Source organism: Tiliqua scincoides, chromosome 8 (genome assembly GCF_035046505.1).
Source record: "Tiliqua scincoides isolate rTilSci1 chromosome 8, rTilSci1.hap2, whole genome shotgun sequence".
In the NCBI taxonomy this organism is placed as follows: domain Eukaryota; kingdom Metazoa; phylum Chordata; class Lepidosauria; order Squamata; family Scincidae; genus Tiliqua; species Tiliqua scincoides.
In genome coordinates, this window is record NC_089828.1 from 58,433,388 (window position 1) to 58,457,970 (window position 24,583).

The window sequence follows — 24,583 nt, forward strand, 5'->3', positions numbered from 1 at the left end:
AAACTTTCATTGCAAAGCATTGGCTAGACTTCTGATTGGCAGAATGTAAATAGCAGAGCCTTGGATACATTCTTGATTGGCAAACAGCATATCACATGATGCTTTGTCCCTGCCTACACAGCCCCTTACTCAAATCCTGCCCAGCATGCTCTTACTAAATATGGCATTTTAAAAACATGTAAAATCTTTCTTACTGTAAAAATCCCCTTCTTTCCCTCCTTGTAATGGCTAAAAGCACGCTGGAAAAAGTCTCTTTTCTCTTTTAACCACCTGTCTGTTGCGGTTAGCTAGCTGTCTCCTGTTTTTGGGGTGCAGGCTGCAACACAACTTGCTTCTTTTTTTTTTTTAACACAGACACAAAAGGGCATTCAGGGGTCATCTTTAAAATGTCTTGTTGATCCAAGTAGCTAAGTATAGGGCCTACTTTGGCCAAAGCACTCTGCTTATGCTCACAGCCAGGTCCAAACGGGGGGCCTGAATGGGCTCACACGCTTTAAATTCTGGGGGTTCTCTCTCACAATGCCTCCATTTTACTCCCACCGCCCAGAATGGCTTTGAAGGGGAGGGGCTACTTGCATGGCACATTCAGGCACCTGAAAAACTTAGTGCTTTGCATCCCTTCTAGCTATGCCACTGAGGTAAGTACTTAAAAAAGAAAATGCTTTAATGCAGGGCTGGCCAAACTGTGGCTCATGAACCACACATGGCTCTTGGACATATGAAGTACAGCTTATGGAAATTCGTTGGCTGAGCTCCTTTTTGCATCACAGTTAATGTAAAAGGAAAATAAGAAATTTTAAGCTTTATAGAGTGCAATCCTAACCCCTTATGTCAGTGCTTTTCAGGTGACATCAGGGCAATGCAGCTCTGAGGTAAGGGAACAAACACTCCCTTCCTTTGAGGTGGCCTCCATGAGTGACACCCAACTGCAGGATGCAGCACACGTCCCATTGGCACCTCTATGCCAGTGCTGGAAAGCACTGACATAAGGGGTAAGGACTGCACCCATAATCAATTACTGGGTGTTGACTCAGAGTCCCCTATTAAGACACAGGCTGAATGTTTGTGGAGAGTAAATATATTTATGAATCTTAAATCTTGTGGCTCTCAAATATCCCATGGGGCTCTTCCATCGAGCAAATTTGGCCACCCCGCTTAACAGCCCAAGCCTCTGCATGTCTACTCAGAAGTAAGTCCCATTAGAGTCAATGGGGCTTACTCCCAGGAAAGTGTGGATAGGATTGGGCTATAAATCTCCCAGGAATGAGTGGATAGGATGTCAGCCAGAAGTAAGTCCCATTGAGGTCAATGGGGCTTACTCCCAGGTACACTTTCCTGGGAGTAAGCCTCACTGAACACAAGGAGCAGCCAGGATTGTCCTGGCCTCAGTGGTACATTCCACTCAGCAGCCCAGCCACGCCCCCTCCTGGACTGCAATGGTTCAGCCCGTTTTGCAGTCCTCCCCCTTCTCCCCATGCTGGGTGCTGATTGGTTCATTTCGCCTCGCGTTCCCCCCATTCTCCGCTCGCGGTGGTAGGTGCTGCGCACTCTGATTGGCTGCGGCGCTCCGCAGTCGAAGCGGCGACGGGAGGTGCAGCCAGAAGCCAGCCAGCCAGCCCTCAGAAGAAGCGGCTGGCCGAGAGGGTAGCCTTCTCAGCCCCCTCCCCTCACTGCGCCCTCCGCCTGTCTCCCCGCTGGGTTGGTGACCGGGATGGCGTCGGGTAGGTTCTCCTCGCGGGCCGGCCGCCTGAGGGGCTGAAGGGGGGGGCGTGGCGCGCGCAGGTAGAGAGCTGAGGCGGCCGCTTCAGGCCGCCGCCATCTTGGACGGGCCGACTGCGCATGCGCGCTCCCTTCCCCGGCTCCTCCCACCCGCCCCTCCTTTCCTCCTAGCTCCTCCCACCAGTTCCAGCCCCTCCCTCTGGCCAGGTGTCTTGTGTGCTACCTGGTGATGCTCAGGGCGGCTTGCAAAATATGCAGTGAAAATCCCAGAGTGATAAAGTGTAGTAGCAACAACCAGGAGCAATTAAGAGCCCAGTTTTAAGCATGTCTACTCAGAAGTAAGTCCCATTGTAGTCAATGGGGCTTACTTCCAGGTAAGTGTGGATAGCACTGCAGCCTAGCAGCCCAATCCTATCCACACTTTCCTGGGAATAAGCCTCATTCAACATAATGGGGCTTACTTCTGAGTAGACATGTCTAAGATTGTGCTGTATGTCTTTTGCCAAAAGGATTTGTTTATAAGAGTGCCAGAAACTTCAGTGCAGAGGCATAGCCTGAGGGGGTGCAAAGCACCAAGTTTTGCAGGGAGCCTCACTGTGGCATGCAAGTAGCCCCTTCCCTCCTCTTTGGAGCCATTCTGGGTGATGGTTGCAAAATGGAGTATGTCTCGGTTTTGGGCCCCCCACCCAGAATGGCTCCGAAGGGGAGGTATGATGAGGTATGGAGTTGTTACTTTTCTCTGTTCTGGCTTTATATCCTTTTTGTATACAGAAGATGATTATGGTTAGGGGTGAGAGGTCTTGGTGTTAGTCCACCTCTATCATCCTCAACTTTGGAAGCCTGCCTTATACTGAATCAGACCATAGTTCCATCTAACTCTGTATTATACTAAGTGGCAGCAGTTCTTCAGGGTCTTTCCTGGAGACTGGAGCTTGGTGACACTCTGCTTGCAGAAGGTCTCTGGTTCAATTCATCAGAGATGGAGAAGAGAGACCTGTTGACAGTTGTAAGAGAGAGACTGTTTCTTTTAACTATCTTGGAATATGGTTGCAGGCAAAACAGGGAAGGGCTGTTGCCATCATGCTCTGCTTCTGGGCTTCCTGGAGGCATCTGTCTGGCCAGTGTAGAAAGTGGGAACCTCACCTAGCCAGTCCATTGGTCTGATCCAGCAGGAGTCCCCTGATTAAAATTTCTATGGTATATCTCAGGGGTGTCAAACTTGTTTCATACAGAGGGCCAAAGTTAGCATTCAGGGTTTCTTGCTGAGGGCCGGAAGTGATGTCATTAAGCAGAAAGTGACACCATTAAGCAGCTAATGGCCAGAAACCAGACCTTGTTCTCATATAGAAGCTCATTACTGTAACTGCAAATGATAGAAGAGAAAATACGCAAGCCTTGATCATATTTCAAGATTTGGGAAAACCCAGTTTTCATGTGGGCTGCCATTTCAGCGGTAACACTTCAACAACTGAGAGCCTGAGGGCCAGATAAAAAGCTTCTGGGGGTCACATCCAGCCCCTGGGCCTTGTTTGACACCCCTAGTATATCCCCTTATGTTTGTGTGCATGCTTCTCAGTGGTTCAAATGTGGTCATTTCTCTGTGACTTCAAACATTTGTTAAAACCTCTCTTGAAAGGGGAGTAGGCTTGTCATTGAAGCAGGGGTGACAAGTGAACCTGCGTTTAGAAACTCAACTCAGTCTCTTGCCACACGCAGACAGTTTGAGAGGGATTCTGATCTCGTAAACACTCGAGTGTGGTGGTGGCTGACTGCACACCCGTATTAAATAGCAAATGCTAACCAGGGAAAGTTATTTATAGTGGTCAAACACCCCTCATTCACTGTGTCTAAAATCACACTTCACACAAGCACAGCCCATCTTGTTAGTAGCCTCTCTCCAGTTGACATCTCTAATGGGAAATGGGGAAAAAAGTGCTTGAGTGTTTCTCAAATTTTTGAACTTTGGGATGGCTTTTGAACTTGCCCAACTTTCTCCTCTTCCCCCCCCCCCCCCAATACCAGTGATCTGTTCCTCAGGTGAATGTGCTTGAGATGCCACTTCTGCCATGTGTTGTGGATTGGGGTGTTAATTCACCTCTGGCTATAGAGGGATCTCTTGAGCGTCTCTTAAAGCCACATTGGGGAACTGATGTTTGCATAATTCAGGGTGTTGAGTTTGGTCATTTTTATCTTGTTTTTCCTCCAAGAAGATTGACCAGTAGACCTATAACTACCAGACCAAAAACTATTCATGGACACATCCTGCAGCAAACTAGTAGCAAACTGTAAGCTCTGAGCTGGTCAGTAGATTTTTTGAAATGGGAAAGTCCTCCAAGGTTCTGGTAAGCTGGAAGAGTAGACAGTGAAATGCCAAAGGGACCCCCAGATGCCTTGAAAGACCCCTCATTGCTGGTGGTTTTATGCTATAAAACTAAGTTTCCAGAGTGCAAGATGAGCCTCTGGCATGAACTTTCCCAACTTGGGCTGTTGTGTATTAATATGATATATTCAAGTGCTTCCCAAACTTTTTAATACTGGGACCCACTTTTAAAAATGATAATCTATCATGACCCACTGAACAAAAAAAAGAGATTGAAAGAAATATTTTAATAATATTAATAAATTATTATAAATTGGGGTCCTGCACTCCAGAGGCTCGTAGAGACCTTGCATAGTGTGTCCTTACATAGTGTGTGTGTACATTTGCTAGACACTTCCTAGAAATGAAGTTCAAGGGCTATTCCCCCAAACTCTTTCAGTCTTTCCAGGGTACCCTGAAGGCTGAACTGGAGAGCAAGATGTGCAGTAAGGGACTTCCAGGCCAGACTAAAAGCTGAAACTGGGTTCACTTTTCACAGCCCACCAAAAATTGGCTCGTGATCCACTGGTGGATCCTGACCCACTGTTTGTGAAACACTGAAATATTCATATCATAATATCATATGCATAATTTGGCTTTGTAAATCGCTTTGTGAACTTTTTGGTTGAAAAGCAGTATATAAATACTGTACATAATAATAATATCTCATAGTAGTCTGCATAGCATGAGCAGCTATTGTGATTCTCTCTTCTGCTAATGGGGTCAGGAGCTGATGGAACAAGCCCTGTTTTGATGTCACTAATGACATTAAATGTCAGTAACAAATTTTGCCAGCTTCAATCTGATTCAGCTTCAGTCTGATGACTTGTTACTGATGTGAGGAGAAGCTTCTACCCTACCTGGCAGTTTGTGAGACTCAAAAGTCTCTAGCTTGTTTGTGCATTACGCTATCTCACACACATGGCATTCACAGGCAGTATTTCATCCAGATTCATACCTGCTTAGCTTCAGCAAGGATGCTGCCTCATATAGTTTTAGATCAGTTGGAGACTGCTGCACACCGCAGACAGCCTCCCTGGCGTGATTGGAGCTTACCATTCTGCCATTGTCACCCCCCATGTTTGCTCTACCCCACTGTGTCTTCCAGGGAATCTTGGAGCAGTGCCTGCTGGGGAAGCAGAACATGGAAGTGGGGGGGGCAGAGCAAATATGGGGAGTGAGCGGCGGCGGCGGCAGCAATGGAAGCCTCTGTTCACACAGGGGAGGGATTAGCAAGGGTGCCAGATCTGGCATGTAGCCCACAGTTTGGAGCACCCTGTTTTAGATCATAGCTCTGGTTGGCTGACACTTACTACCCTTATCCTCTGTGGAGATTATGGTCGTCTCTCCCAGCCAGATCTCCCCTTTCTGCCTTTATTTTCAGTTTTGTGTAGCTCAGCAAAATGTGGCATGATAGGAGCCATGAAATGCACACATCTCCCTCAAAGCCAAATCTGTAGCTCATCCGAACAGGGAACTTTCTGAGAGATCCGGCTGATATTGATAATATCGTATCCAAATGCACCACTGTGTGTATGTGGTTAAAGTGAAAATCCTTGTGTTGTGTGCTTTTTTTTTTAAAGATTCTGGAAGTTACAGCCATTCTGGGGGTCAACAGCAGAGGTATGTGTGCCCAGTAAGAACACTGTGTGGGACTTAAAACCTTTGGAGGAAAACTCAGGGTTCCTCAGATAAGGTATGATCCCTCTGATATAACTTCAGTTGGCCTGTTGAGGGCTGTTTGGGTACAGTTCTGCCTAATGATATTGACTAAGGCTCAAATTGTCCATAAGCCACATCTTAAGGCAGTGCCTTCTTTGCTTCCCTTCAGGGACGTACTCCAACCTTTTTTGTCTAGCCCTTTTCCAGGTGAAGAAGACTGCTTGTGCACTTGTCTTCCTGTAGAGACTGGCATCAGTATTCTTTAGTCATTATAAAAGGTGGCATTATACCTGTTGTGACAGTGACTGCCCATTTGGCTGACGAGGCGTCAGAAAGTGTGGGAGCCTCCTCATGCTGATGCCTTGGGTGTCTCTTCCTCCCCATATCCTGCTTCAGTTAGCATGGATGGGAAGAAGCAGTAGTGACTGGGGGTAAGAAGGTTTCCTCTTTTCATCTTTTCTTGCCAGTATCCAATTGCTGGCCTGTAACACATAATGTGATTGTATTGGGATGGGCAGAATGTTGACCAGGATTGCCTGGAAGAGCTCTCGAAGATGTCCTGTTGGTCAAAAGGGACTTCTGATATCCAGTCACTTTAGCAGTAGCTTTCCTCCCCTCTAAATTGGGCTGCTGAAATGAAGAAAGCTTGAAGTAGGGGAAGCCACAAAGAGGTTTTTGGGTGAAACAACTCTGAACTCGGATGCGGTACCAAGAACCAGTTCCTGGGCTAAGCATGTGCTCAGAGGATGCCACCACCCTTTCTTCACTGTTTTTTGTTCCCTGCCCCCTCCCACATTATATTTTACTCCTTTTTCCAGTTTGTGGACCTCTGTAGCAAACCCCCACAAGCCTGAAGCCTGCCCAGTCTTGTCACTGTTAGTGTAACAGTGAGTGATTAGAATTGTTATTTGAGTCTGCATAGCCATGCCTGTCTCTTGTACTGTTGGCCTCCCGGTAGGGCCTTTCTTTGTAGTAACACCCCCTCCACTTTTTTTCTATCTACACCTGTGGTTATTTCTGTCCACCCCTGAGGATAGCATATCACGCAGCTGACAAACTAGGCACTGGCTTGCAGCAGCTTTTGCCACCGTAAATTGATTGGTCTTTCACAAAACAAACAAACAAACCACTTGTTTAGCCCCAGTAGTGTTCTGTGTGGAAATAGCATATATCTGAATGCTCTTCAACTTGTCTTGCAGCTATGGAGGGTACAGCAATCAAGGAAATCAAAACTATGGACAAATGTCGCAGGTAGGCTGAACGTGGCTTTCGTGCTACTTTACTAAAGGCACTGTGTCAGCTTGGTTCTTCTGGGTTGAGAAGATGCTGCTGTCTGTCCTGTCCCCCGTCCCCCCCGTACTGTCAGTATGTCTTGCTAATGCCTTCTGGGAACCATGGAGGGACAGTTGGCCCTGATTTGAGTGAGTTCTTTTCTGAGCTATGCAGAAAGGAGCTGTGGTCTGTAGGATGAAGGGGGAACATTTCGAGCTTCAGAAGACAGACAGATTAAGTGATTTACTTCTGTACAGCTGTTGGTTTGGAGGCAAACAGCAAGAACCCCACTGGGGAAGTCTTGGAGTTGGACCCACAATGTCTGTACCGTAGGGCAGATTCTTATGTGGTGGATAGTGTCTCACCAGGCAACAAACAGCTGTCTTGTCTGACTGCATCATGATTTCTTGGTCCCATCCTTTTTCCCAGCTCCAGAGGGCATATGTGGTCTTTATCCTCACTACAACCATGAGGGGTCGGTCAGGCTGCAAGGGAAGCTATGAGAGAGTTTAAACTCTGACCCTTGACCCTAGCCTAGACCAACCTTCTAGCCATGGACTCTATGGTGACCAGGTGACCAATAAGTCTGAGGGGTCTCTGTCTTCAGTTGTGTTTACCTCTTAGCACATGAACACTAGAGGCTTTGCGGTCTACCATGTTTAGGCTCTACTGGGTGAGGGTTAGGTTACTAGCATTCACTGAGCCACTTGTGATGTACAGCCTGTGAGCCTGACCGTTCCTTTGCCCCCTTTCCTTGACTTACAGGGCTATCCTGGCTATGAACAGAGTGGGGAAAGTTCCTCGTATGGGCAGGGGTATGGAGGTTACCAAGGAAACTATGGACAAGCCCAAACAGGTTTGACCAGGATCCTACTTTTTCTTTTTCTGGTACACATACGCCATTCACAGGTAACTGTTTACTAAAAGCCATTTCTTGTTGGATCTTCAGGTTATGGGCAAAGTGGCCAGCAAGGGTATGGCAGTTATGAGAACCAGAATCAGAGTTCCTACAACCAGGAGTCTTACAGCAATCAGGGACAACCGAAAGATTCATCGGGCAGGTAAGGAGTTGTTTGCTTTATCTTACTGTCTGGACCTGGTAGGAGAACATCATTGATGTAATGACAATCCGCTGTTGCTGCTATGGACTCCAGTCCATCGATCAGTCAGTGTTTGAGACGTTGTAGAGAAGCTGTTGCATAGTTTGAATAATGTTTGCTCATGCTGATGATGATTTTAGGGGAGAGATTGTTATGTTCAAGGCTGACCTGAAATGCTCTCCTTCAATTTTGCCATTCCATCTACAAGTTGTGAAATTGATGGCCCAATCCCATCTAAGACCTGTGTCGGTGGAACATGTGTTCTGCCAGTGCAGTCTGTTGCAAAAATGCAGGCAGCTGGTGCATCAGTGGGAAGGCCAGAGCCTTCCCACTTGCACTGGTGGAGTGACAGTGGTTCCCCCTGCTCCTCAGCCCAGCCCCCCCCACATCACCAAGCAACCGGACCAGCAACTCAATTGACCCGTGCATAAGTCGGCCCATATTCTCAAGGTCAATTTTAAGTCATAATTTTTGACTTATACACAAGTATATGAGTTGGGTTGGATTGAGCTGTAGGGTGAGCATTTCAGAGATTTTTCTTGGGGGAGCCTCACAAGCAGAAGCAGCACTTCTCCTATTGCATGACTGCTGTCAGTCCCATCTCATTCCCTATTTTTCTTTTAACTGTGTGTTTAAAAATAAGTGACCAGAGAGCTGCCCTCATGGGAAACAAAGGGGGTAGAGAAGCAACCCTGCAAAATTTTGAGCTGGAAATTGTCCACAGAGATGGTGGCACCAGAGCCCCACTGACATTTCTCCTCAAAGGCCAACATAGGGTTTATCCAGTTCAAAGAGCCTCACGCAGTGCAGCAGTCTGTATAGGCACAGCTGCAAGCCAGGGAGGGTCTCTGGACACTCAGCTGTGAATCCTTTGGTTTGGTCCTGGGCTTGGGGGACCCCGGGAGGTAGAGTTCAGTTAGAAGTGGCAGCCTCAAAAGTTTGAGAAACACCATTGTGGAGAGCAGTTAGGGAATGACTACAGTGAATTTTTTTTTTAAGGGATGGTCCCTGGCAGTCATTATATTGAGCATCTGAGACAAAAATAATGTATTGATAATATCTGAGGAGTTTGGAGATTCTGCTGCTTTGTGTTTCTGGATAACTCTTTTATGTCATGCATAAAAGAGTAGGCACCCAAGTAGACACCCTTCCTGAGCATAAAGCTGCGGTGCCATCCTTCAGTGGGCTGCCTCGCACTGCCCTCTACCAGGAATCATCTGTGGCTCCTTGTACTTGTATTATTATCCCCACATTAAAGGTCTTGTTGCACCATCTCCCTTGTTTCCGCCTTTTTAATATGCCAGACTATTTAGCTGCGACATTGGCCCCTGCTCTCAGTCCCTGCACCTGCCCTAGTTTTCTTCAATCTGTGCATGTTACGTGTGTTCTGAAAAGCACACCTGGTAACACTCTAAGGTCAATACACAGTTATGTCCAAGGAACAGATGAAAGTGTGCTCTGAGAAAAATTCAGACCCTGCTTCTGTGCAACACTGAGAAGTGTCATGGTTTTTCTTGCATGTGTCAGTGGCAAACCTTCCTATGACCAGAAGCAGCAAGGTGCATATGAGCAGTCCTCCAGTTTTGCTCCACAGCAAGGCTCCTATGACCAACAGTCGGGCTATGGTCAGGAGGCACAAAGGCCGTACGACCAGCAGACAGGGTATGGCCAACAGGGACAGCAGCAAAGCTCCTATGACCAGCAGTCAGGCTACGGCCAAAACCGAAGTTCTTATGACCAGCCGCCACCTCAAGGCTATCCGCAGCAGCAAGGTTCATACAACCAGAAGGCAAGCTACGGCCAGAGTCAACCATCCTACCAGTCTCAACAGAGGGAAAGTTATGGTCACAACGTGCAAGGTATGTTTACAGTGGACAGTGCAGAGAAACCTAGAACAAAAGCCAGTGGCCGTTCTTGTGTGCGGTTCTTGATGCTGTGGAAATGTGAGGATTTCTGTCCCCCAGATTTTGCAAAGGGGGAGAAGTCCTTCAGTAGTCTATGAAGCTCCAACTGCAGCTACTCACTTCCAGTGAGGCTCTGTTGAGGGCTTGATGCAACAGCCCCCTTCTTTGTTTGTTTGTTCTTGGGGTTTGGTACTCGTAGACACCATTTAGCCATTCTGGCTAGTAATCCTTGACAGTCCTCCTGCTCCTCCTCCATGAGTTTGTCTAAGCTGGTGGCCGCAACTACGGCCCCATCTTGTGGCAGTGAGTTTCAAATGAATTATGCATTCTCTGAAAAGGTCCTTCATCTTCCATGTGTTGAATCTTCTGCCAGTCTGAAAGCACAATCCTGAGGCGCTCCTCAGCTGGTGCAAGTCCCTTGCGCCAGCCCAGGAGTGTTTGTGCCTCCAGGAGAGTCAGATGGGCTGGTGCGAGAATGTGTGCTGGCCCACATCCAGCCTTTGTGTCAGCCTGAGCAGGTAAGGGTGCACCAGCCTTAGGAGGCCAGTGCAGGGGATGGGGGGAGGGCGTTTCAGAATGGGAGGGTGGACAGTAGGCAGGCTGGTGCATGAACTGGGCCCAGGAGAGGAGTGGGATTGACCTCTGGCACTTAGGCCACATCCCTCCAGAGCAGCCTGACATTACACTGAGCTGCTTGGATCTGTGCCAGCAATTTCACTGGCACAGTTCCAAGTAGCCCCACTGTGGCTGGAGCATTACTTGGGGGAAAAAGGACGTAAGTTCTCCCTACTCTGAGTTGCTTTCCTTTCACCTCCTAACCTGCGCTGGATATGGCGCAGAACAGTTGGCCTGCCTTTTCCATCACAGGTTAGGATTGGGCTGCAAGTTCATTAAGCAGCTCTGATCAGATATTTTGAGAAGGGAGAAGAGCTTTCCTCTCTTCACTTCTAGACCCTTGTTGGAGACCTAGAAATAGTTGCCAGTCTGTGTGAATAAAATGTGCATAGATGAGCATTGTTATGACTTAGAATTTGGCTTCTCATTACTGGTTTAGCCCAAGTGGGGTGCAGGCAAGGGGTGAAGAGATGCTGATGGTGGTTCCTGACTGCATCTTTGGTGTGTGCTGCTAAAACCTCGGTTCTGGAGGGTAGCGTATTTTGTCCAGTGTGGTTCCCAGAAGCTCAGATGTAAAGGTGGTGGTGGTGGTGGACAGGTCGATGAAAGTGTCGACCCAATGTGCGGCGGCAGTGAAGAAGGCCAATTCTATGCTTGGGATCATTAGGAAGGGTATTGAGAACAAAACGGTTAGTATTATAATGCCGTTGTACAAATCGATGGTAAGGCCACACCTGGAGTATTGTGTCCAGTTCTGGTCGCCGCATCTCAAAAAAGACATAGTGGAAATGGAAAAGGTGCAAAAGAGAGCGACTAAGATGATTACGGGGCTGGGGCACCTTCCTTATGAGGAAAGGCTACGGCGTTTGGGCCTCTTCAGCCTAGAAAAGAGACGCTTGAGGGGGGACATGATTGAGACATACAAAATTATGCAGGGGATGGACAGAGTGGATAGGGAGATGCTCTTTACACTCTCACATAATACCAGAACCAGGGGACATCCACTAAAATTGAGTGTTGGGCGGGTTAGGACAGACAAAAGAAAATATTTCTTTACTCAGCGCGTGGTCGGTCTGTGGAACTCCTTGCCACAGGATGTGGTGCTGGCGTCTAGCCTAGATGCCTTTAAAAGGGGATTGGACGAGTTTCTGGAGGAAAAATCCATTATGGGGTACAAGCCATGATGTGTATGCACAACCTCCTGATTTTAGGAATGGGTTAAGTCAGAATGCCAGATGTAGGGGAGAGCACCAGGATGAGGTCTCTTGTTATCTGGTGTGCTCCCTGGGGCATTTGGTGGGCCGCTGTGAGATACAGGAAGCTGGACTAGATGGGCCTATGGCCTGATCCAGTGGGGCTGTTCTTATGTTCTTATGTTCTTATGTAAAGCACAGAGCAGGGAAACGGGATATTTTAGTCTTGTTTAATGCAGGTGCAAAGAATATATTATTTATCCTGATTTGTTAAAGTCCTGAATAACCACTCTGTAATTCTGCAGACGATCGCCGAGACAAGAGTAGGTATGGCGAAGATAACCGAGGTTACGGTGGGCCACGAGGAGGTGGGAGTAGGTTCGATTCTGACAGCCGAGGTCCCATGCCAGGCTTAAGGTAAGAGGATTTCCTTGCTGCAGAAGGTTGTAGGTGGCCGTCTAGGCAGCCCTTTTCCCCAGGTTTGCTCACGAGAATCTCTTAAACTGTAGTTGGAGTTCAGATCTGAAGGTAGTTAAACTTCTTTTTATTTTTTACACTTCTTTTCATCATCCACAATGGAAAAATAGAGGTCCTAAAATGTGGAGAGAGGATGGCAACAGATGCACCTGTTGCATCAGAGCTTTTTCTCTCTTACAGAGAGCATTAGTGGGGAATGCATGAAGACCAAGATTCTTTCACCTAACAGCGGAATATGTTTCTGCAAGATCAAAGAGTCAGTGCAGCGGGACACCTCCAGTACCTGGCGGCTGCAGGGACTCTGTTGTGCTTGCCGTGAGAAATTCACCTTCCCTCGTTTTGTCTACTCGTCCCTGTTACTTACTCAAGAGGCAGGCCTGTGGAAACGAGGCCTGCCAGCTTCTCTACTATTCCCTCCTGCTGTGGCTCTCCTAGCAGCTATCTCTGCAGGCACGAGCTGACGAGGGTGCTTACCTCCACACCCTAACAGCCTTCCTCACCTGTTGGTCTCTGCAGTCAAAGCTGCAATGGCAGACACAAGAACCAGGCAGGCCCACTTTTTTCCCCAGTCAGTTGGTAAACTTAGTGGGAACCAAGGTCAGGTGATTATGACTTGCCCATGGGCTCTCTCAGGATCACATTTGAGTTGGGACTTGGGCCCTTGTTTCCCATGTGCAGTGTTCTTATTCACCAGTCCTTGCTTGCTTTCCAGACCAGCAAAGGTGGTGTCCAAATGGAGAATGCCTTAAAAAAAATAGGTTTACACAAACAAGCTTTGGCTGCATTCCTTAAAACTACTTCAGGTGGGCTTTTTTATTACTGTCCAGGAAAGGAAGAGTGAGTGAGTCCCAGGAGAAGGCAGCCTGACAGGAGAGTAGCTTTTAGTGGTTAGCACACCTTCATCCCTCCCCACCTCTTGCTTTCCTTTTGCACCAGCAGCTGAATGAGAGAAAAACCTTGGCAGTTTGTATCTGCTGCCACTAGCCTAGGCTACAGAGACCAGGTAGGGACATCTAGGACCCCCCCCCCCCAGGAGAGCACTGAATCCCAGGGGTTCTCATTAAAAATCAAACCCACGGTAGCATCTGCAGGGCAAAGAGATATGACAATTCATGAATGAATTCCCTGTGAATGTGGCCTAGGCAGACAAAGGGCAAAGGGGGTAATAAAAATACAAGCAGGCTGATGGAAAATAGCTGAGCTTGGCTGGAAAGCACAAGAAAAGGTTTTATCAATTGGTTGTAGTGACCAGTTATCCCAAGCAGATGGAGCTAGGATGCTGCTTGAAACAGCCCACAAGACCTCCCCCCCCACCCTGCACAGCTTGCTGTGTTAAACTCCAGGACATTTGCATGCTAGCTGGAGTCAGCTAGCACCCAGGAAAACAAAGTAATTCCATAACGCATTCTAGTTAGACAGTTCATAGCTTAACCTCCTTACATTGCTCAAGGAAGCCCCAGTCCTTGCATTTGTGGGTGAGCAGTAGGTGCTCCTCTCTGAGCTACCAACAAGTGGGCCACTCAGCAACTAGCAAAGAACAACCAAGATTTCCAGTGGGCTGGTGCTTACATTACTTGCTTTCATGATGTTATCAAGTTATCCAAGTCAGGAGAGGTACCACCTGGTCACTCCATCCCATCTCTTGGCCTGGATGGACAGACTTGGCTGCCCACTTGCTAAGAATGTGCCAATCTTGATACTCCAGACGTGGAGGAATTTCCCTAATCTGCACACCCACGTGCGATGGGGATAATGGAGTTTCAAACAAAGGCTTATGGCAAAGTGTGCCCCAGCAGCATATTAGGGTGCTGAACCTGCCCAGGAGCTTACGGGGTTGAAAGTGTCACAAAATGCAGAAACGAGAAAAAACGGCATACATACGTACAGCGTGATTTGAAGTGATAATGGCGAACATGAAATCTTTTCAGTTAAGTTCTGAAAAAAACATAACATAGTTTGTAGAATGAGTAGTGTTGGGTACCTAGTTTCTCTGGGATAGTTCTAAAACATGTTGATGAGTAAGACAGTCCTAACTTTACTCAGAAGTATCTCCCATTAGTGTCAATGGGGCTTACTCCCAGGAAAGTGTGGATAGGATTGGGCTGTTAGTGAAAAATATGGTTAATTTCTCACTGTAACATGATGGAACACAGCAGGTTTTGCCAGGTGTGTGTTGAGGAAGCCGGTGAAAGTTGAAGGCTGGCCTAGATCCTGGTTTTCCTACGCAGACCAGAAGGGACTTCTTTCCAGTATGGATGGATCTCTGTGACCACTTTGGCCTTCCTGTTTTCCTGCTTAGGGTTTTAATTTAATCACAGCTTGTTGCTTGGCAACATAACTGTAGTACAGTGAATGTCCGCAACTCTGGAAACAGCCTTACAGAGTAAAGCAACGGGTGTGTGTGTTGGGGGGTGGGGGAATCTCTGGGCTTCGGTTGTGGGAAGGGGGGTACACTAGAGCAGCATCATAGGCATAGGCTGGACTTGGTTTTTCTCCTTGAGTGCAGGAGACCCCTTGTTCAGTGGGTTACTCCTCCCACCTTCTGCAACAAGCAGGGCTGTGTTCATAGGCTTGGTGAGCTCTGTTGTACTGCTGGAGGCACAGCTTGGGTGTGGGGAGTCCACTGTGGTCCTATGTTGCCACTTGGCTGCAGTTGGGAGGGGTGTGCTGGAGCTCCAGCAGGTGTAGTCAGTCTGGAGGGGAAGGAGCTGGGACAAAAGGAGGTAGGCCCTGAGATGGAAAGGGCAGGTGAGAGAGACAGGAACAGAAAGTTCCAGAGACAGGCAGAAAGTTTGCTTCCAGGAACAGGAAGCAAAGCCGATGAAAGGAAGCAGAACCAGAAGAAGGGATGAAAAACGGGGGGGGGGGCCAGACTGTGGAGACAGTGATGGGGAAAGAGGTGGAGGAGGGAAGAGCCTCAGAGAGGGAAGACGGAGCAAGGAAAGGGGAACAGATTGTGGAGGCTGTTACCTTGTCCAGTCAGCTTTTGAATGGGAGGGAGTTGTGATGGGAGGTGGTACCTCTGGCTCTTTTGTCCCAAATTCCAAGCCGGTTTTCTTCTGGAAAGTTATTCTGAACAGTGAAGTTTCTGAGGGACAAAGGATGCGTTGAACCCATTTAAGAGAAATAAAAATGTATTCTGGGGATGGGGGCAGAAACAGCCCAGTCCTGCGCTCTAGGGGTGTTTGGGACTGAAGGTCTTTACTCTGCCTGCAGTCCTGGGGAGCTGCTGCCTGTCAGAGTGGACCATATTGGGCTAGACAGACCAGTGGTCTGACTCTGCACAAGGCAGCCTCATGTGTTCTGGGAAGGACTTACATTAACCAATTAATTCCTCAGTGATCAGAGACTGCCAATCCCTGGAATGGGGTATTTAAATGAAGTTATGGATCTGGTCCAATATCCAGGGTGGACAGTTTCTTTAAAATACAGGTGAAAGCCATGGATGCCTGTCCCTTTCCTTATGACAGAGTTCCATATGTTGCTTAGATTCCTGCTCATTAAGATGAGGTCCCTCCCAGAGTGACCCACAGTTCAGTTAAGACACAAGGGAAAAGCACTGAGCTGGAAGGACAGACTGTAATCCCTTGTTTTGCATATTGCCTGTTTGACACTGATAGAGTCTGTTCTGGCAGTAACTGGGGCGGGGGGGGAGGGGAGGTTGCTGCCTCTCACCCACTCCTTCTGGAATAGCCCCGATGGAGAGGATTGCCAAGTGTCAGTTGGCCCAGGTCATGCTGATGGAAAGAGCTCTGTCCTCCCTTGCAGCCACTGACCAGGAGTCACTGACTCTTCAGGAGTCCTGGTATGCTCTGTCCAGCAAGAAGTGCAGCTGACAGAAGTCCAACCAGGAGGGGGAGGGCTACCACCACAGAATGCCTGGTGGTGACGTCCTTGGGTTTGGGTCAGAGATCACACGTAGGAGTGGGGGGGGCAATAGTTGAGTGTGGTTAGGCCACAATACTAAAATAACAGCTTATAGCATGACACAATTTCTGGTGCATATTGTTAATTCTCTAAGTATAAATAGTCTCTAATGTCCGATGAACAACAGTGCTAGTTTAGATGTACTGTGGTCAGTTGTCATGAAGGACTATGTGTTTACTTACTGGAGCTCATTGTATCCAGATTCTAGACTTCCTTTCAAGCATCTCATCGCAAACAGAAAATGCATGCGTGCATCACTGACACAACTGGTCTGCCTCCTGGTTCCTGGCTCATTTTTGGCTGGTTGGACTTTGTGGCTCTGCTTAATAAGTGCAAAGGCAATGTAAAGACCATAGCAGAGACTTGGAGAGAGTTCAGAGTGGCCCCCAGTAACCCATTTCCTTTGTAGATGCGAAACATCCTCAACTAGGATGTGACTTTGCCAGCATAGTTAACCCACCCATCTGCTTGCAGTCCCCTCTTCTGGTGCCCGGAGGCCAGAAAGGCCCCAGTTAGTGATTCAGAAGCTGTGCATCTTTGGCTCCAAAATTTTAGCTACATCTTATTTATTTATACACCTGAATTCAACCAGATTATATAAGAAGTGGGAAGCAGCTGACACCTGCCTGAACTCATGAAAGCAAGTGGGGTGTCTCTGTTCTAAAAATAAAAAGCATTACAGGGAAATGTGATCGTCTCTCCTAAACATCCCACCTTTGCTATCCTTTTATTATTGGTGTTATTTCTTACGTTTTTATTCCACTATTCCTCTGAGGGCTCTGAGAATCTACATAGTTCTTCTTTCCCCACCCCAGCTGTTTATCCTCACATCAGCCACCCTTGGGAGTAGATTAGACCAAGAATGACTGGTGCAAAGTCATCCGCTGAGTTTCATGACTCAGGAAGGATTTGAGCATATTGGCATTAGTTTGACGCTGAGGAAGGATTTGAGCATATTGGCATTAGTTTGAGCTTGCAGTTTGTTCAACTGAGTAGGATCTGCCCACTGCACTTGTATGATGAAGCAGTGAAAGGGTGTGAAAAAAGAGAACCCACCTATTCATTGCCCTGTGTGTGTGTGTGTGTGTGTGTGTGTGTGTGTGTATTTGAGTGTTCACTGCAGGACATGGCCCAGTTGAAATATGTTCTTTGTGTACCTTTCCTTCTTTGTTAAGGAAAACAGCTTTGTGTTTTAATGTCATTATCATGGTGCTGCTTTTCATGCATGTGGTAAACGGGTACAAGAGATGTTAGTACTGTGTGTGAACATCTGAGCTTTTCAAGAGCATGCCTGATTCTCAAGTATGCACACGTGCCCTGTTTTTGAATGTTTATAAATCAGTCCCAACGAAGAGACTGCTTGGTGCCAGAAGTGCCCAGGACCTTGTGTTCAGGGTAGGGTGCTAGTAGTCATTGCAATGAGATACCAGCTACAGCTGCACCCATTGTACAGGTGGCTTAAATGGCACGCATGTGTGCTTCTGGATTGTGGGGAGGATGGACGGCTTTCTCTTAACTGAGAAGACAAATGAGCATCATGGGGAAGGAGCTCTTTTGCATCATCAGATGGTACCAAGTTGTACGAGGCAATTCTTAGGGGACGCACTTAATGACACAGTAGCTGTTCAATAAGTGTAGCTTTTGAGCCTCTGGCTTGGCATGTAGCGACTGAAGGAAGAAATCATTTCTTCAATTTTTCCTCTGCAGTGGTGGTGACCGAGGTGGCTTCAAAAATTTTGGTGGTAAGTGCTGAGCATCGGAAAAAAAAAACACTATTTAGTGGAAAATCTATATTAGAAAAAAAAAAATCCCAACAAGCCACCAAATGCCATGTTTACTATCCATTAGAAGCCTTTTTGCTTTCTTTATTTTCCTGTTTTGGCTGAGGCTGGTGTGTTTGTGTGCTTGGGAAAAAAGTAAATAATTTGATGAACAAAAAAAAATGGGATTCCTTTTATCTTTTATTTTTGTCAAATTGCATGAAAGAATTTTTGGGGTAACCCTTGGTCGCCGCCGGGTGGCACACGCAACCTTTCTGCCAAGTATTGTGTAACTAGTGTGAGAATCCTTGTGGCACACAGCTTGGCAAGCAGCCAGCCAGCACCTACAAGATGACCACCAGCGCATAAACCCCACGTGGTAAAATGCCACCACCGGCCACCTTAAAAGACCAGTTGTCTACTACCCTGGAGACACCCTCTTCTGTCAGACTGCTAAACACTGCAGTATCATCTAAAGCTTGATTTAAGCATTGCATACATTTAAACTATTAATGCGATTGAATTTAAATTTGTTGTTTTTTTTGAACAAACCCTTTGTTTTTTTCTCTCTCACCTATTGTACAGGTCCAAGGGATTATGGGCAGAAGTCGGATGCAGGTAAATGCAGGAACCGGGCAGGGTTTATGGCTTCACAGCCTTTGCTTCGGTCCTGTGCCTTCATTTGGGAAGCATGGGGTTGCAGGCAAGCTGATGAACTTCTTGGAATTTGGCTGCCTTTCGACACAGAAGTGTTTCCAGGGTGGCTCACAGCAGCTTAAAGAAACCAAAAGTATCCACCTACAATCTGAAATGCAGCAGCCCAGCCGGTAGGACAGCTTGAAGTGGTATAAAAGGCTGGAGGGAATATGTTTTCCTGGCAAGGCGATGCCAGGTGAGGGTTGCCAGGGAGATGGTTTGCAGGCAGGGAGCCACCACTGAGAGCCTCACCCCAGTCACTGGAGAAGAGGCTCTGGTTAAAACAGCAGTTTCTCAAGCTGCCTGAGAAGAGGGTCCCTTGGATTCCCAGGCCCCTTGCTGTGCAAGGCTGTGAAGCTTAGCACCAGCCTTTTCAGTTGTACCTGAACGCAGACCAAGAGTGAGTGGAACTCTTGAAGCACAGGTGAGAGATATTTGCAGTAGGGGTCATTTCAAGTGTGTTGGTCTGTGTTTGTCTGCTTGCTTGGAAGGGAAGAGCCCCAGGCCAGCCTGCTCCTTCTCCATGGTGCCTTGATACTGTGTTTGGGCCATTAAGCTGGTGCAAATCCAAACTCGGTCAGAGTGAGGTGGACCTTTGTGATGGTGGAGTGCACAGTGTGACGGCTTTGCTTTGGTTCAGTGCTCCAGAACTACGGCTCCTATGTGAGCTGCCATAAATGGGGTGGAAAACTCTCTCTTTCTTCTTTAAATATAGACTCTGAGTCTGACAACTCTGATAACAACACCATCTTTGTACAAGGACTCGGGGAGGACACCTCAACGGATCAAGTAGCCGAGTATTTTAAGCAAATAGGTATAATAAAGGTGCGTAAGGGGGTAATATTTGTTTTTTTCCCTAAAGCTTCCAAGTAGTTTGAAACCTGGAGCCACCTTCCAGGACCACCCAAATGTGGGTCTGGCCAGTTTCCATAACTTGAGCCTCAAGATAATCTTCTCTGCAGGAGTGAGAGAGACTCTTCCCAGCATCCCTCTTGGTGGGCTGCGTCCGAGGCTGAAACGTAGACCCTTGGCCAGATACCCTGCTTGATCTATGCTTTTGCACTTACTACCAGCTAAGTAAGACTGTTCCTGGTTATGTGTGTGGCAAGGAAATGTGTTTCTCCTTTCTCGCCAGACTAACAAAAAGACTGGCAAGCTTATGATAAACCTCTACACAGACAAGGACACTGGCAAGCCAAAGGGAGAAGCCACAGTGTCCTATGAAGATCCGCCGTCCGCCAAAGCGGCCATTGACTGGTTTGACGGTAAGACCACCCTTTGTTGGCACAACTAAGTGTGCGCACACGTGTGTCTCATTCTCTTCTTGTCAGCCATGGTAAGGTCTTAGGGCCAAATTACACTGAGCAGAGCCATCAGCAGTTTCTTGGTACTTCCATCTGTACTTCAAAGCTGAGGGAGGGTAGGGGGAACCTCTCCCTCTCCCCAAATACCATTTCCCAAGCTCACTTGTCTTTTTTTGACGGCATCTGGCCTGGATGCCTTTAAAAGGGGATTGGACAAGTTTCTGGAGGAAAAATCCATTACGGGTTACAAGCCATGATGTGTATGTGCAACCTCCTGATTTGAGAAATGGGCCATCTCAGAATGCCAATGTGAGGGAGGGCACCAGGATGCAAGTCTCTTGTTATCTGGTGTGCTCCCTGGGGCATTTGGTGAGTCGCTGTGAGATACAGGAAGCTGGACTAGATGGGCCTATGGCCTGATCCAGTGGGGTTGTTCTTATGTTCTTAAGTTTTTCCTGGAAGCTACTGCTTGCCCTGCAGTGGAATAAAAACACAGGCACAAATGTTCCCCTCCTGTGGGTCAGACAGCCGGGAGTGGGTGAAATTCTGAATGAAGGAGCCGACTCCTCTCCACAGTCTATCCCCATTGCTGTGGCTCTTGTCAGATATGGAGCTCCCCCACTACTCTTTTAATGCACAGATGAAAATACTGGGAGGTTCTGTTGTGCACAGGGTGTGTCAGTGTCCTTTCTATTCTTCCCATCCAGTTGTAAGGTTTGCCAGCTGGAGAGGGAAGGTGAATGGAGGGCAAAATCCCCCACTTCTTTGCTTCGCCCTCTTCTCCCTGCCTCCTCTGAAAGCGTTGTGTAATCTCCTTCCTTTGCCTAATGTATTTTTTTCTGTAGGTCTTTTTTTTTGGTGGGGGGGGGATGGCAGGATGGGGCACATAGCTCTACTTGTTGGAGGGTTTCAGCCCTTCTTCACCTGACTCTGCCTTGGAGGGTTCTATGTTTGGGGTGTTAATGTCTGAGCTGTTGTGGAGTTACCTTTTCACTGTCTTTTTTTCCTTCCTTCCCCAGGAAAGAAATTCAACGGCAATGTGATCAGGGTCTCCTTTGCCACCAGGCGACCGGAATTCATGCGTGGTGGTGGAAGTGGTGGTGGTGGCGGACGCCGAGGTAGTAGCAGACCTTTTTGCTTGCTCAGAGATGTTGTCAGACCATTGGTTCCTCTCATCCAGTATTGACTGTATTTCACAGCCCTGGTGGCAGTCGCTCAGCCTCAGGAGCTGCTACCTTCCAAGTATGTGCTCTGGCCAGGAAGTCAGGCTGTCAGCCCACCTGGCTGGTACTGTCGGCTCTGACCAGCCACGACTGTCCAGGGTCATAGGCTGTCCTGTATTCTTACTGGTAGAATATAGACTGTCCTACATTATTACTGTCCTTTTCCTCCGTACATTTGGCTGTTGGTGGCTACTCTCAATGGAGCAGAACTCCATGGTGTAAAGCAGTAGATCTCTGAGGGACAAGCAGGAAGGGGGAGCTGCCCTGTGGGTGGGCTTCCCAGTTGGGCATCTGGCTGGCCACTGTGTGACATGGAGCATTGGACTAGATGGCTTCTTTGCCTCATCCACCAAGGCTCATGTTCTTACCTCCATGCCAGGCAATCCCCTTGCTTGGGATGGATCTCCTCTGCTCTGACCTTGTGATCTCTGAAAGTGAGTGCTCGCAGATCATGAGATTGGTGCACCTAATTATTTTGTTCCCATCACCAAACGTCCCTTTTTGCTTTCTGCTGGCAGATGTGGAGCTGTGGCTCTGGACCCAGACATTCTACGTCTGTCATGCTGTTGACACCATCCATCTGATGATATTGGGAAATGGTTTTTGACATGCATATTAATCCCAAATCCCTCGTCCTCCCCAATTATGTCACTCTAGAAGTACAGTTTGATATGAGGGATCCAATGTAGTACTTGCTTCCAGTTGCTTGCATAGTTTATGCCCAGAATTGGGAAGATGCTCGGATCGAATACTTAAACTGTTTGAGTACTTGAGAAAAGTTATGGGAAATATTGACAATTGTAAAATTAAAACCTTCATTAAACTGGAAGGGAAATATCAACAGATCTCAGAAAGGAAAAGAGGATGTAAGGTTTAGAGGTATTGGTTATGAAATAATGAATTTTCATCTGATTATGACTATATGGGAAGTCAGCGTCAGACCAGCTTTACCTGGGAACTAATGTTACGATTGATTTCAGCCACGCAGTTTTTAATATAATTGAATCAGCAGAATATAGCAGTGGTAGAGTTTGTGTAAAACCAGTAGAGACAATATGACTGAATAGATTAGCAAGTTTAAAGAAGCTGCTCTGCTGGCATATTTAAGATCTTTCTTACAAAACTTCTTGACGCAGAAGCTGCCTTTGTCTTTGTACTCTTCATGTGTGATTTAATTAAACAGAAAGTGAGAGAAGCCAGTCTTGTGACACTGGAAGCGAACTGTGTTGTGTGTGCAAGTCCTTGCTGCACAAACGGTTGGCACTCCTTCACGTCAGCTGCAGTGTTGTTTGTGCCTGCAGGTTCACGAGGAGGGGGCTTTGGAAGAGGCGGAGGCTTTCAGGGCCGAGGTGGAGAACCCAAAAGTGGTGATTGGGTCTGCCCTAACCCGTAAGTGGCCTTGCAAGAGGCAGAACTTGTCAAAATGCATTTTGAACCTCCCAGTACCCTAGTGGTCTCCATGCATGCCTTACAACTGCATTGCCTGACCAGTCCAGCTCCCTCCCTGTCCACCCTCTTTTCCCACCCCACCCTACCCCATATGCTGAAGGGACATGTTCTTGTCTCTTTCAGAAGCTGCGGTAATATGAATTTTGCTCGCCGGAATTCCTGCAATCAGTGCAACGAGCCCAGGCCAGAAGACTCCCGTCCCTCGGGAGGAGGTGCGTGTATAGCCTGCTGGCCAGAAGGAGCACAGCTGGTGCTGCAGCCTCAAGCAAACCTGCTTGTGTGTCTCACCTCTGCATTTCTTTCTCACAGATTTCCGTGGCAGAGGTGGCTTTGGAGGTGACCGAGGGTTCAGAGGTCGTGGTGGCAGAGGTGGTGGAGGCTTCGGTGGAAAAATGGGAGGAAGGTCAGTAGTGAAATTGGAAGCTGCCCAAGCACAGGCCTTGGAGTAGACGGGCAGTTCCCTGCACACTGGGGGGCCTGGGAGGAAACTGCTGGTGTGTTGAGAGAATAATGAGATTCAGAGGTTTGGTGAGCCTGAAAGACCCGCCGATGAGAGTGGCACTTGAGTTTCTGCATGAGTTCCTGCTCTGGCTTTCTTCCAATCGGCTTTTGTGAGGGCATGTCTGCCATGTCTGTACATTGGGTGTGATTCGGTCACTCCCAGTGCAGAGAGTCAGAGTTGCACTGGGCAGCCTCTGCCAAGAGCAAGCATTCCCACATGAGTCATTGTTCTGGAGTTTCTTGGTACAAGTTTCTAAACAATAATTTCTCAAAATGTTGGAGCATCCTAAGTGGTTTGTTTTCCTCTTCCTATACCTTTTTTCTTCTTCTTTGCAATGTGTCTGTCAGATTGTGAGCCTGCTGGCAGGGCCTGGTTAGCTCCTTAAAATTTTGTGTGCGGCTGGTGAAAAAACCTTAAGCATTTCTGAGTAAACTCAAATCCTGAACACCTTTGGTCTTCTCTTCCAGAAACGACTTCAGAAATGATCAACGCAACAGACCCTACTGAAAACAACTGTGAATGTCCGTCTCCTCCCCACCTTCCTCCTAATGGCTTCTCACAGTGGAATTTTGTTGAGTTTCGCCTGCCACTTGATACACCCCACCCCACTCCCATGACTTCTTCTGGATAGTGAAGTTAAATGTGAAACTGGATTTATACTTTGGTGGGCGGGGCAGGGGCAGGCATCTTTTCTTTTCCTTTTTTTTAAGCATCCAGATTTCACCAGTTTTCTTCCCCTTCCAACTAAACTTTTCCACTGGCTCTTTAAAAAAAACAAAAAAACAGAAGGAATGGAATTGTAAAATATTTGCCAAAAATCTGACTTGTTTTATAATACAAACAATAAAAGCTGATTGTTTATTTGTGAATGTTTTTGCCTGATTTGCTTCCTTATTTCTTGGAACAGCCCCCAGGCTTCAGATATGGTCAGAACAAAACCCACTTGGGAAAGGCGTTTTAAACTCCCTGGTTACTGTCAGGGCTGCAAATTGGTGTGCTTTGTTGTTAAGATGTAAAAATTCTGTGGGGAGAACAGCTGAATTCTGCAAGCTGTGTAAATTATGCAAATATTAATACATTTGCATAATTCATTATTTTTGTCTCTCTGCATTGTGCTAGCTAGGCACTTCACAAAAAGCAATAGGACAGGTCTCTGCCCTGGCCCTGAAGGAATTGCAAGCTAGAAATAGACACACTCATGCTCTGTGTGTCCATAGTGTTAACTTCACTCTGCTCCCCAAAGCTGCTTCTCTTTGGTGGTCATGTATGGCCTTCAGACTAGGATTTCATAGACCACTAAATACTACATAAGGGAAGCAACAGCCACAGAGGGTGTGACTGGCTGCAATGCCCTGCTTGTGGGTTTCACAGAGGCAGCTGCTGGGCCACTGTGGTAAAGGGAGGTGCTAGCCTAGATGAAC

General features: G+C 47.5%; 1 protein-coding gene across 2 annotated transcripts; it reads left to right on the top strand.

Moving 5' to 3' along the window:
- Positions 1-1,589: 1,589 nt before the first annotated feature.
- On the top strand, positions 1,590-24,031 carry TAF15 (TATA-box binding protein associated factor 15). Of its 2 annotated transcripts, XM_066636338.1 has the most exons (16): positions 1,590-1,721; positions 5,662-5,701; positions 6,940-6,991; positions 7,778-7,868; positions 7,962-8,073; positions 9,640-9,971; positions 12,130-12,241; positions 17,936-17,970; positions 18,574-18,606; positions 19,400-19,509; positions 19,820-19,949; positions 21,008-21,106; positions 22,513-22,600; positions 22,784-22,872; positions 22,970-23,063; positions 23,630-24,031. In XM_066636338.1, exons 1-16 carry the CDS (start codon positions 1,712-1,714, stop codon positions 23,667-23,669), a joined length of 1,467 nt encoding a protein of 488 aa, XP_066492435.1. In that variant the 5' UTR covers positions 1,590-1,711; the 3' UTR covers positions 23,670-24,031. The 2 variants fall into 2 exon arrangements, with proteins under 2 accessions (XP_066492435.1, XP_066492436.1); XM_066636339.1 differs by lacking the exons at positions 1,590-1,721; positions 5,662-5,701 and adding an exon at positions 5,714-5,774.
- Positions 24,032-24,583: the final 552 nt, after the last annotated feature.

What these genes read in the sequence shown, in the direction of transcription:
- TAF15 (XM_066636338.1), top strand. An exon ending in TCTGGGGGTCAACAGCAGAG is followed by an intron (nt 5,702 to 6,939) that starts GTATGTGTGCCC and finishes CTTGTCTTGCAG; the next exon opens with CTATGGAGGGTACAGCAATC. An exon ending in AGCAAATAGGTATAATAAAG is followed by an intron (nt 19,510 to 19,819) that starts GTGCGTAAGGGG and finishes CTTTCTCGCCAG; the next exon opens with ACTAACAAAAAGACTGGCAA.